The sequence below is a fragment of the Cynocephalus volans genome, chromosome 4 (genome assembly GCF_027409185.1).
Source record: "Cynocephalus volans isolate mCynVol1 chromosome 4, mCynVol1.pri, whole genome shotgun sequence".
NCBI classification, from domain to species: Eukaryota; Metazoa; Chordata; class Mammalia; order Dermoptera; family Cynocephalidae; genus Cynocephalus; species Cynocephalus volans.
Genome location: NC_084463.1, coordinates 29139171 through 29151469, shown reverse-complemented (window position 1 = coordinate 29151469; position 12299 = coordinate 29139171). Strand labels below are relative to the sequence as shown.

At 46.2% G+C, this 12299-nt stretch overlaps 1 protein-coding gene across 3 annotated transcripts in view; it reads left to right on the top strand.

Moving 5' to 3' along the window:
• Window positions 1-12299, top strand: part of OPCML (opioid binding protein/cell adhesion molecule like) — a 506759-nt gene that overhangs the window by 475466 nt on the left and 18994 nt on the right. The window contains exons 4-7 of one of the 3 annotated variants that reach the window (XM_063093663.1): window positions 6846-6983; window positions 7736-7856; window positions 8727-8878; window positions 9789-9815. In XM_063093663.1, the coding sequence (XP_062949733.1) occupies window positions 6846-6983; window positions 7736-7856; window positions 8727-8878; window positions 9789-9815 (438 nt within the window). The remainder of the gene's footprint in view (window positions 1-6845; window positions 6984-7735; window positions 7857-8726; window positions 8879-9788; window positions 9816-12299) is intronic. The other 2 variants (XM_063093665.1, XM_063093664.1) reach the window with 2 other exon arrangements.

Sequence of the window (12299 nt, the reverse complement as noted above, 5' to 3'; positions counted from 1 at the left end):
CAACGGCACAGAGCGCTGCTGTCCACACTGCCTGGCTTAATTAAGGAGGGGGAGCCCAGTGTTGCTTATTGCCGGCAGCATTCCAGGGAGAGTCAAGGGGTGGGGAGGACGGAGCATGGAGAGGAGACTGGCAGAAAGAGACAGGAATAAATAAGAAGAAGAGGGGAGTTTTGTGGGGATTCAGAGTTTTCGAACCTCCAGCCATCAGGTATAGCGTGAACACATGCTGTGTGTTTAGCCTATTCTATATGCCACAGGAGTTCAAAGAGGTGGGAGATGTGCTCCCGCCAAGGGCACTTGCAGTTCAGACAGCGGGTTGACTGCTATACAGGAGGAAGAGTGAACAGTACAAACCTCAGGTTATGTGAGCCAAACTGTGTCCCAAATGCTGACACCCTACCTTAATTCCAAGCTCAAACATGTTTCTAATGTTTGTAGCCTTCAAGAGAAGGGGACTCTTGTGTCAGGAGGTATGTGATTGAGAACAGTGCCAGGAGATCTTTAGGAAAGAGGGAGAAACACTGTTGCTAGCCCTCGGGTTTCTAGAAGGCAGCTGCCCTGCACCCGTTCACTCTTTGCCTCCCCTGTGGGGCTGGGGGACTAAAGCAATTGCTAAGGGAACTGCTCCGGCATCCACTAGACCCGGTAAAGCAGAGAGAAGGCCATTGCCTAAAAGTGAAGGCAGCACTCCCGTGTCTCCGCCTCCTTCCTGAGCCACCCCTGCCTGGGTCTGGGTCCTCCTTACCCTGGACTCTGCATTCCGATGCAGCTCTGACTCTCGGGGCTGGCTTTTGAGCCTGTGACTACGTACCCAGGTTGAGCTTTCCTACTGTGCCAGCCCAGCTGTCTTCGGTTCACAAGAAGCAAGGCAAGAGCCCCATGTCCGCCTTGAACTCCAAATCCAGATGGTAGTCCAGCTCGACAGAGGTAATGCTGACATCTCGACCTGCTCATGGCTCATTTTTGTGATTATGTTCTTGTGACCAATATCCTGGACGATAAGAAGGGTGAGTGGCAGGATTTGGGCACACCTCCACCAGGAACTTCGGACAGTCTCACCTTGCCCTACACACCTCAAGGGCAGACAGCAGTGAGGAGGGGGCAGATTCAGACGGCCCTAGGTCCTTCCTGTGGCCTTACCTTGCTGTAGACTCCCATGGCAGGATTTCCAGCAAATACACAACTTACCAGCCATCCGCCTTTTTAATAAGCGTGGTACAGTCTTTACAGGAGTGAAGTCTTGTTTCTTGATAGTTCAAATTGCTGCCTCACTTTGGTGAGTGGGCAAGAGGCTATTTTCCAAGATGGATCAGAAAGCCAGGTTGTGACCTGACAGGCCAGAAGCATGCACATAATCACCTGGACATTTGATTCCAGCATTCCAAGCTCAGCATGGACAGGGGTCATCTGCAATATTCTCTCTGGGCAGCAGGGACCTCTCTTTTCCTGTTTTTCTAGAAACCCCATTGGTAGAGCCAATGGGCCAAGGGTGCCCACACCCTGCCCTTCCTACGCCTTCTTTCTGGACACTCGATGCCTCTGCCTCTCTCTTCTTCCTCTGAGTTCTGCTTCCCTAGGCCTTCCCCTCTCTGCGTCGCTGCTTACCCTGCCTGCCCTTCCTCCCCGCTGCTGCTTTCCTCGGTGGCACATGCCCCAAGGCCTGTTCCTCTGTGAGTCACCTCCTGACAGGGCTCCTGGCACAAGCTGTGACAGGTGCTGACATTTAACCTCACAGAGCAGCTTTCACAGGTACAGCTGCAGCTGTACACGGCCCATTTAGAGGGATAGTTGGGAGGGCGGCACCTGGGGGGTGACTTCAATCATTCCAAAGAAAGAAGCCAGGCAGAGTTTTCCTGAATATGAGATGATTTTTTTTTTTTTTTGATGATGTGAATAGTCTAGAAAAAAGATAAGCCAACTCCTAAAATTGTCCCCAGGGGTATTCAGAGGGAAAAAAAAAGACATTTTGTCAGGGATGATAATCCAAATAAATGGAAAGCTAAAATCTTTGACCCTTCATGGTACTTCCAACTCTGTAACTGTGTGGGATTGGCTGGGGAAATGGGAGAATTGGACACAAGAGTGACGGCTGAGATACAGCTGGCATAGAAGCACAGGATGAAACGGAGAAAAAAAGGAGAAGGAGGTCAGGAAGCCTCCAGAATTTGCTCTAAATTTCCTGTTTGATCTCTTCATCTCCAAATGCGTAGGTTTCTTCAGCTCTAATAAATCTTTCTGACCCACTGTACTCACTCGAGGGATCAAGTAATGACTATGAGCTAAAAAATTGAGCCTGAGATAAAGAAAAATGTAAACTGCTTCAAGTTCTGGGCTCCTGAGAGTGCAGACTCCCCCATGGTAAGTGAAATGACCACAGGTGACCTGGAGACAGCTGTGTGAGCCAGGGACCCTTTCCTCCTGCGTCAGCTTCTCTGTCTGAGGCTTCACTTCTAAGATGGGCAGACCCTGCTCATAGAGGTTGCATCACAGTATTCTGTGACTGTGTCAGAATGTGCGTCCCTCCAGAAGAAGCCCCCTGCTGTCCACAGAGTCAAGCCCTTGCTCACCCTGTCCCCAGGCCTGCGTCCCACAGCCCCTGATTAATGGACCTGCCAGTATCCTTGCGGATCTTAATCTTGCTAGTACATGAATTGAACTTATCTTCTTTGAAGTGTTCCTTCCATGGAAAGAAATAACACCCCCCAGCCCCATCCCGGTTTCCCCTGTACTTCTGCCAATGATTCAGAATCTACATGACTGACTTTGGGCAGGCTCAGGATGCCTCTGGGTTATTGGCTTACTACAGGACATCTCACCAGAAAGCCAAACTCTTGGGTGGACATGGGGCTCCTGTTTTCATGTATCTTGTCAGAGAAAATATTGTAGTATCGTATGTAGCCTTTTTAAAAATACCTTTTAAATGTGTATTCAGAATCGTTCCAGTGGCTCCTAGACTTCAGCCTTTCTTTCCTTCCTCACTCCAGTGCATCCTCTCTTCCTCCCGTCTTCTTCCTCTCCATTCTTCTCTCATCTATTTCTCTCTGCCCCTATCTCCCTCCCTCTAACTCCATATCAGCAATTTGGCTTCCTGGCAGCTAGCAAAGAGGATTAAAACATATGTTGCCTTCTGCCCCTTTCTCTGCAGCACAGAATCAGAATTTTCCATTGCAACCACACTGGAGAGAGCAGGGGAAGCATTAAACCCTGCAGTTTTCTAGGTCTCCAGGCATTTAGCAACCTAGATTCATTCTGCTTTAAATATCTCACCCAGCATTCAAAGTAGTTAGAAAAATAGCATCTAAACCACCTTCACTGGGTGCCTGAGATAGAGAGAAGTTTCAACATTCTCTTCCTATTTTTTCGGCAAAAAAACTAGTGTTTGGGGAGGATGCGTGTTTTGTAGTAAAATCATAAAGAGTCCATGGGAAAGTCAGCTTCAAGGGTCCTGATTCTTAGCCTCAACGTGTCCTACTGAGCTCTAAACTCCAAGGATAGCGTGTGTTTTCAGATATAGGCTCCCCAGGGATCTTAGCAGGAGGGGCCCTCAGTCTACTTTCTAACCAGCTCACCACCTCGCTGACCTAGATAACTGTAAGTGTGTGAGTTAAGACTGAGCCAGTGAACAGCGCCAGGTGGTGCCTTGAGCTTCACTGCTGAGTGGGCCCCAGTCCAGCAGCAGGACAGCACCTGGGCACCTGTCAGAAATGCAGTCACAGACCCCACTCCAGACCTCCTGCACCGAAATCTATCTACATATGTATTTTAAATCCCCGAGGAATTTATCTGAAAATTAAAATCTGAGAAGCACTTTATCTTACAAACTTGACAAAATTTATTTTTAATCATTTAATGAGCAGTAGTATCATTACGATCCCCATTTTACGTGAAATGCACTTTTCCTTCCCTTTTTTGCTGTCACATAACTGTCCTATAAAAACAGCATTACAGATAGTGAGAATAAATCCCCACATTTCAGAGGGTGGCTGGGCAATTCTGCAGAAGGGCCCAGGGTCCATCCTACTCAGGCCGGCACACATGGGCCTCTAGCAAGCTGTGCTCGCCCTTTGTGCGGGTCATGCTTCTGAGCCAACTGATATTCACAGCTGCCACCGACATCTGACTGGTGTCCGCCATGCAGCACAATCTGGGTCTTTCTTATTGCCTCCAACAAAAGGGGAACAGTGACCCTCCCTGAGGCTCTGCCAGGCCCTCTGCAGTAGCTCATTTCTTTGGTGAAATGCAGTGCAGTTTCATTACCTGTGGCAAATACTCTGCAGTATATATTTTTTTAAAAAAACAATGAAATCTTAGTAGTAGGAAGCCAGACTTTCCATCCTGCCATATTTGTTTGTTGCAGGAAAGGTGAGGTGAGTCTGGAAAGTCACTTTGGCATGTTTGATTCATTGTTGTTTTATCCTTAAAAATGCTTACATTTTCAGCATCATTTCAATAACAGAGGTAATTTTTGTCTTTAGATATCCTGAAATAAAGACAGCAAACCCTTGAACAATACAGTTTGAACTGCACGGCTCTTCTTATACATGATTTTTTTTTTTTCAATAAATATCATGGGAAATGAATTCATGGTATACCTAACCAAACCATTAATAGCTTAGCTAACAGTAGGCTATTAGTAGCCTATTAGTAGTTAACTGCTTAATTATTACTTAAGTAAGGATGGATCCCAGGAGTACAGCAGTGGGGGGGGGGGTGTTGAGGGCAGAAAGGATGTGAAAACTCACAACATACTTAAGTAGTAGTTAAGTAGTTAAGTTCTGCGGTAGTCAAAAGTTATAGGTGGATATTTGAATGTATGTGGAGCAGGGGGGTAGTCAGCACCTCTATCTCCTGTGTTGTCCTTCAAGGGTCAACTGTAATTTCAGAATCCCCTTCAACTCCAAGATTCTGTAAGTCTAAGAGAAATAAGGGGGAAAGGATGAGAAGGTGTTTGCATTTCTCTAATGGACCATGAGGAGTTAGGGTATAAACTCGCTTGGATAATTAAATATCTGTTGCAGTAGGAGGGTTTGACCAGCAAACCCCGAGGAACTCAGCAAATGGAGCCCTGTCCCAGGCCCCATGAGGCCTTATACTCTGGAGTGTCTTTCTAAAAATTTTCTAAGTTCCCTTCTGGTGCCTGGGACTAGCTAGGCTAGCAATAGCATTCAGGCAAGGGGCTTAGGTGCTGGGATGGGAGTGTGGAAGCCATTGTCTCAGGCCCCATTTCATCCCTGCAGGAGGCTCTTCCATGCCTCCCATGGGTTCAGCCAGGTTCCCCAGCAACTCTGAACCTCACACCTGTGGGCTTGTCCTGGGGTCCTGCAACCAGTCGCAGAATCCTGGAGGGTGGCCTGGCAAATGGGTAACTCCTGCTGGCCAATAGAATATTTCTTCCATGGAAATTGCTCGAGATTGGGCTACCAGAGTGGTGCTGATTTGAGATGACTCAAATAGTTCATATAGATAGAGGCCCCTGGAAAAATATTTGCCTGAGGCTCCACATCTTCTAGGGCTGGCCTCAGTAACCAACATCCAGACATTGACTGCATATCCTGAGTGGACATGACCTGGGATGGGGGATGGAGGCAGGGAAAGCAGTGAGAGCCAAAAAGCAAATGGTCTGCGGGACTGGGCAGAGTGGGTGTTGGAAGCTTCCCAAGGCTTAGACTGGGAGCAGAATCGGGGTCCCAACCCCTACCCACAAGCTCACCCACCGCAGACACTCCACCTTCCTGCTCCACACCGAGGGGGCCAGACTTGGTTGAACACGCACCCAGCTGGATCAGAATATGCTTCTACAGGGTTGTGGGGAAAGTTGCAATGCGTTTGTATTGTCCTGGAAACTAATCTGGCCCTAATGCTGGAGCAAGAAAGGAAATAGGCAGCAGGCCTGGGAGCAGTGACAGCAGCTGTGCCTTCTCTTTGTCCTTCGCATCAGCTGAGTTTTCATGAGAGCCTCGTGTTTTGACAGAACTCTGAATATTTGCATTTGAAAGGGGAGGGTCTGTCTCTTCCCACTGAACCACAGGGAGTGGGATAAAAGGTAAGGTAGAGGGGTCAGATTGTTGCAAGAGCATGCAATGGGGGATTAAAGCAATGCAAATTTTGCAGCTCCAGGGTATTTTGTGTCACGAATTGCAAGTTTCACCTGAGAGTGAATTTCTCAGAGTGTTCAGTAACCACAGATTCATCATTGGAGGCTGTCGTGTTTATTTTATGTTGGCAAATGTTTATTGAGCACCTTCTACAGAGCAGTCACAAGGTGCCTCCTCGTTCATTCATTCTCTACTCTTATCTTCACCACAGGTTGAAACTGAAGCAAGTATTTTGCACTTATTTGTATTAAAATGTAAAATATTCACTTATTTGCTCTACAAGTAGGTAGTAGTTTGTATTCCACATATAAAGGTATTTCTGCATAGAAATGAGTTAAATTGTTGTCTGTACTAAGATTTCCTAAAGTTATTCCACATTTTTATTATATTATAGATCATGACAATTCTCTTTAAAATATCGAAGTTTAGTAATTTGCTGGGGTATTTATCATGTACTCTCTTAATTAATCCCTTTAATAATCGTAGATAAATTATGATATCCCTTTCTCATCAAATGCTCTAAAAATGTTAAAGTGACCAAAGCTACACTGATCCAAGACACAAGCACAGAATTTCCATCCTCAGCTGCTGTACCTTTTGGTCAACATGGTGCCCTATATCTTTGACTTGGTGTTCAAACCCATTTTACATCTTTTCCTGTTCTTCTCCAGAATCCTCTAACTGTGGAGATGGTTCTGTCCCTGGTTCATAGTTTCATGATTTGTTGCTTGTCTGTTTCTTCCTTCCCAGAAGGCCAGGGCTTTGTGAGTGAGGATGAATACCTGGAAATCTCTGACATCAAACGTGACCAGTCTGGGGAGTATGAATGCAGTGCCTTGAACGATGTCGCTGCCCCCGATGTGCGGAAAGTAAAGATCACTGTAAACTGTGAGTTGATCTGCAGTCAGGGAGCTCCAGGGGAAAGTGGCATGAGGATTAAGGGGACAAGCTGGTAAGGGCAGTCTATCTTCTTCTTTTTTTTCTTGAAATGTGCAGAACTCACTACAAAGTAAGTAGATTTTATCAAACATCAAGTTGTAGAGGGTTAAATGCACTATGTGGGCATGTTATGTCCACAGATGAGTGGGTGGCTGGAGCATGTCATACTTTACAGCAGTTGCAGAGCCCTGCAGAATGTTTGCCTCAATGTAATAAGTGCATTTCAAATAACATTCATCTAAAGCTCAACAATTCAGATGGAAATTGCATAAATAATTTACTTTAAAATTATTTGGGAAGAAGGTAGACTGTGAATAACAAGCACATTCTTTCTTCCCTGATTCTCTGGACTTCTGATACTAAAGTAGGATGCTATCTCCGGAGAGAGCCGTGTGTCTACCATCAGGAAAACACTTCCTCAGCTTGCTTTGCCCCATCATTGCTTCCATGGCCATTTGTCCCTGGGGTCTTCCTGTGACTGTCAAAGCTTTCAGCAAATGGGAGAACTGTTAACTTAGAATCGGTTTGAAGGCCCAAAGGAGATGCTAATATCTTCAATCAACAGGTTATTTTCCCAAAATAAATGGTTATTTCACTGGGAGAGAGAGTCGTCACAAGAAATCCATTCACATAGCAAGCGGCTGGATGTGTCTTTCGCCTCTTTCGTGGAGAGACCCTATGTGTTTTTTTTCCATCCACAGACCCTCCCTATATTTCAAAAGCCAAGAACACGGGTGCGTCAGTTGGTCAGAAGGGCATCCTGAGCTGTGAAGCCTCAGCAGTCCCCACAGCTGAATTCCAGTGGTTCAAGGAGGACACCAGGTACCATGGAAGTGGAGGGCGGGCAGCACTGAAATGCAGTGACGGGTTGATTCCACGTGGAAGGGGGATGATAAAGTAAGGGGAAGATAAGACATGAGAGAAGTGCATTATCATCTCCTTTGTAGCAGTCTTCTTTTAGAACCAGAAAAAAAAAAAAAAAGAAAAAGAAAGAAAAAGAAAAGGAACTGGAGGAAACTGAGAAGTGGACAGAATGCACCTACTTTGTTCCAGCATCTGGGATTAGTTGCAGAAATGGTAGTCTTTGATGACTAGAAGCCAGTACATTTAGTCTGCTGAGCATGACCATTGTCTTAGTTTATTCTGTGCTGCTATAACAGAACACCTGAGACTGAGTAGTTTATAAAGAACAGAGATTTATAACTCATGGCTCTGGAGGCTGGGAAGTCCAAAATCTAGGTGCTAGCATCTGGCAAGGACCTTCTTGCTGTGCCATCCCTTGACAGAAGGTGGACGGGCAAGAGAGCACATGCAAGAGGCGGGGGTGGGGGAGCAGACTCACCCTTTTATCAGCAAGCCACTCCTGCACTATGGCATTAATTTATTCCTAATCACCTCTTAAAGGTCCCTCCTCTGAATACTGTTGCACTGGTGATTAAGTTTCCAACATGTGAACTCTGGGAGACACATTCAAACCGTAGCAATCATCCATTCCCTTTTCCGAGTGACAGAGGCCGTGGTACTTAGGATTTGAGTTGGAGGGACTGGATTAATTAGAGAAAAGGATTTTTGTGAGGAGAAGAGCCTCCTCATAGGATGAATCTATGGTTATCTTCGGGTTCCGCCAGTGCCTCTGCCTTGTGTTCCAGTCTGTTTGCAGAACCAGACCAGCAGTAACTTGTCTCATTGCAGGTTAGCCACAGGCCTGGACGGAGTGAGGATTGAGAGCAAAGGCCGCATATCCACTCTGACTTTCTTCAATGTCTCTGAAAAAGATTATGGGAACTACACTTGTGTGGCCACAAACAAGCTTGGGAACACCAACGCCAGCATCACATTGTATGGTGAGTGCAGGAAGCCTGGATGCAGTGAGCTCGGCCATGGGGAGAGCCTGAAGGACTCAGGAGGGAGGGGGCATGATGTGCTTGGCCTGTGTCCATACTTCTCAGCCCACCACCCTTCGTAAGAAATGCTGCTCCCTGTCCCTCCCCCAGCATGCGGTACAGTGATGTATACAAGGTGATTGATTCTCCTGGTCATTGAAAGGCAAGGTTTGCCTTTTCAAAAGGAGTAAACCAAATTTCAAATCAAATTGAATGGTGATTGCATAAAGAAAATAGAAACATGGGAAAGTTCAATTGTGGTACTACCTAAAGGGCTGTGGGGATGGATTAGATAAATGTGAAGATTCCTTCTGTCATAGGAGTCTGTGATTCCGGGTCTAAATTTACAGGTTAAGCCAAGTCAACTGTTGCCATCATGATTCTCATGTTGATTGCCATGTCACGTTCTCATTCACTGGGGTGAATGGAGCAGAAGTCTGAGTCCTCATCAGATGACTGCTCTACCCACACCTGGAGCATCAGACCCCTCTCGGAGGGTCCTTCCCTTCCGTTTGGATAGAAAGGCCTCAGGAGCCATGACTGGCCTCCCTAGAAGCCCTTATCACTCCTTCATTCCATCTCCTCACACTGCTGAGTCCATATCATGTGCAACATTCCCACTATGGGCCGAGGCCATCTTGTTGTGATATTTTATGTGTGTACATATTTGTTTATTCACTGAGGTTTGGTTGGAGGGAAGCATCTGATGAACAGGATGAGAGGTATCTATTTTTCCATGTGCACCTCAACCCTGAACCAGCTTTCAGCATTGACATGAACTAAAATTTGTCCGCCAACCATCTGAAATGTGTGATCTATGTCTTTTGTTTTCTCTCTGCATTGTGTGTGCATTGTGCTGTGTGTGTCTTAGAAATAAGCCCCTCATCAGCAGTGGCAGGTGGGTATAGCATGTTCCTTCCTTCCTCTGCCTGCCTGAATGCTTATGCTTTTGAACTTGAGCCTGTTTCAAAGATGGGCTTGCCTGCTCCACATCCCTGATTTACTTCTCCATAGTGGATAGACTTCAGGGGGTTTGGTTGCAGTTTAGATGACAAGCATGAAGAATATGATGGCTTTCACAGACACGCTTATCAATATAGATTTCAGGGGAATGGGCTTTTGCCCCCAAAACAGTAAACTTCTACTTGGTCACCTTTGAAAAGGATGATTGTTCTGCTCTTTCTGCACACAGCACCCCCAAGAGGAACCCCTCCCAGAGACCAAATGGATATTAGATGACTGTCTCCATGGAGAAGGCACCCTAGTATGAATGTTTTATTCTTTTAGCCCAAGGCAAAGCAGGCTAATGACTTAGTTCTAAAACCTTTATTTTAAAATAGGATTATTATTTATAATGGTAATATCTACTTTTACCAAAATTTACTAGTTCCTAAGGCATCATGTTAGCACTGTGCAAGACAGGTTATTAACCCCATTTTTTCAGAGAAGGAAAGGGAGGATCAAAGAGTTTGGGCAACACTGAAGCATGCTAGCTAATGGATAGGTGCAAATGAGACCCAGAATTGGACCCCTTCATCAGGTACTGGAGAACTTACCAGAGGACAGAGAAAGAAGTACACAGGCACACACTCACACACCCCCTCGCACAGTTAGATGAAGCAGCAGCGGGTGCTCAGCTCTGCTTGCAAAGGTGGAGGCCTCACAGCCCTACTTTTTAAGATGTCAATCTCAGCCGCATGGAAAGTGATAACATTTGAGTCTTCAAGATCTGGATCAGCTCTGCAACTGTCACTTTCCACAGCTCTCAATCCAGGGCACTCACAGACTTGTGGTCCTGCCCACACCTGGATGATCATGAATGCCCATCCCCTGTCTTGATAAAACTGAGAGGAAAGGATGGAATTGGGTGCCACTCTGCCACTGACCTCCCATTACCCCGTTAGCAGGATTGCTGGTGGCAGGGAATGTGGTCGATAAAAGGGCCTAGTACTGACAGCGGAATCACCTGGATTCTTATTCCTCTCAGCCACTAACTAAAATGTGTGTCATAGCAGATAACAACAGCCAATGTATACCAAGACTGCCTTAGTCTGCTCAGGCTGCCAGAGCAAAATACCGTAGACTGGATGCCTTGAACAACACAGCTACGGAGGCTCACAGTCCGAGGTCCAGGTTCCAGCTCATGAAGTCCTGGTGAGGGCCCACTACTTGGCCTGTAGACAGCGGCTGTGTCCTCACTTGGCCTCTCCTCTGAGTGCTCATGGAGAGATACAGAGACAGAGACAGAGAGAGAACATGTGCATGAGCACAAGAGGGAGCTCTCTGGTGTCTCTTCTTATTAGGACACTAATCACATAGGATCAGGGCTTCACCTTTATGACCTCATTTAACCTTAATTGTCTCCCTATAAACCCCTTCTCCAAATATAGCCACACTGAGGGTGAGGGCTTCAACATAAAAACTTGGACAGAACTCAATCCATGGCAAAGACAGATCCACATCCAAGTTTAGACTCACTTTAGTGACTTACACTTGCTGAGGCTTCCTTTCCTCATTTATGCTATGGGGATATTAGTATCCCCCTTGAAAGGCTGGTGAGAGGATTAAATAAAGTCATATATATATAAAGAGTCCCATAAATGCTATGTTTAGATGTCTGACCTTGACAACACACAGAGACTGCAGGCCTCAGTTTACTCAGCCAAAATTGGCATGGTATTTCCTGGCCTGCCGACATGCAAGTCATTGTGAATCGCCAGTAAGATAATGTGCATCAAAGTGGTGTGGCTAACTGAAAGGGGTTGTATCCATGCAAGGTGCTATGATTCCTACCTGCACCTTCTGTGACATAGCCCGTCCTGTCACTACTTCCCTGCATACGCCTGCCAGAATGACTGCTGAACTGGACTTCTGCTTTCCTTCCCCCAAACCCTCCTGTGCTCTGTTCCTACAGCACCCACCAATCCCTGTCATTCACCCTTGCTCACTCCACCTTAGAGTCCATTCACCTTGCAGTGTCCTTTCCTGAAGAAAGCCTTCCTTGACTTCTGAGTAGGTCACTTCCCCCATCACACACCCTGTCACACCTTGCTTCTGACTGCTGCACTCTCACAGTGTGTCGACTAGCATTCATTCAACAAACAGGCATTCAGTACATGTTACGGGCCAGGCACTGTTCTAATGGATATGGATACGACAGTAACCAATGGGTAAACTCCTTGTTTCTATAGACTTTACCTTCTAGTTGCAATTTTGCTTTTGTTTAATTTATTTAGTTTGTTTGATTAAAGTCTCCTTTCCTCTTTAGCCTGTAAACTCCATGAACATAGGGACTATGTCTGGATTGATACGAAGGACCTACCACAGGGGTCCACACACCTAGCTGGTCAGGGAGATTTTGTTGAAAGAATGAATGCATGCA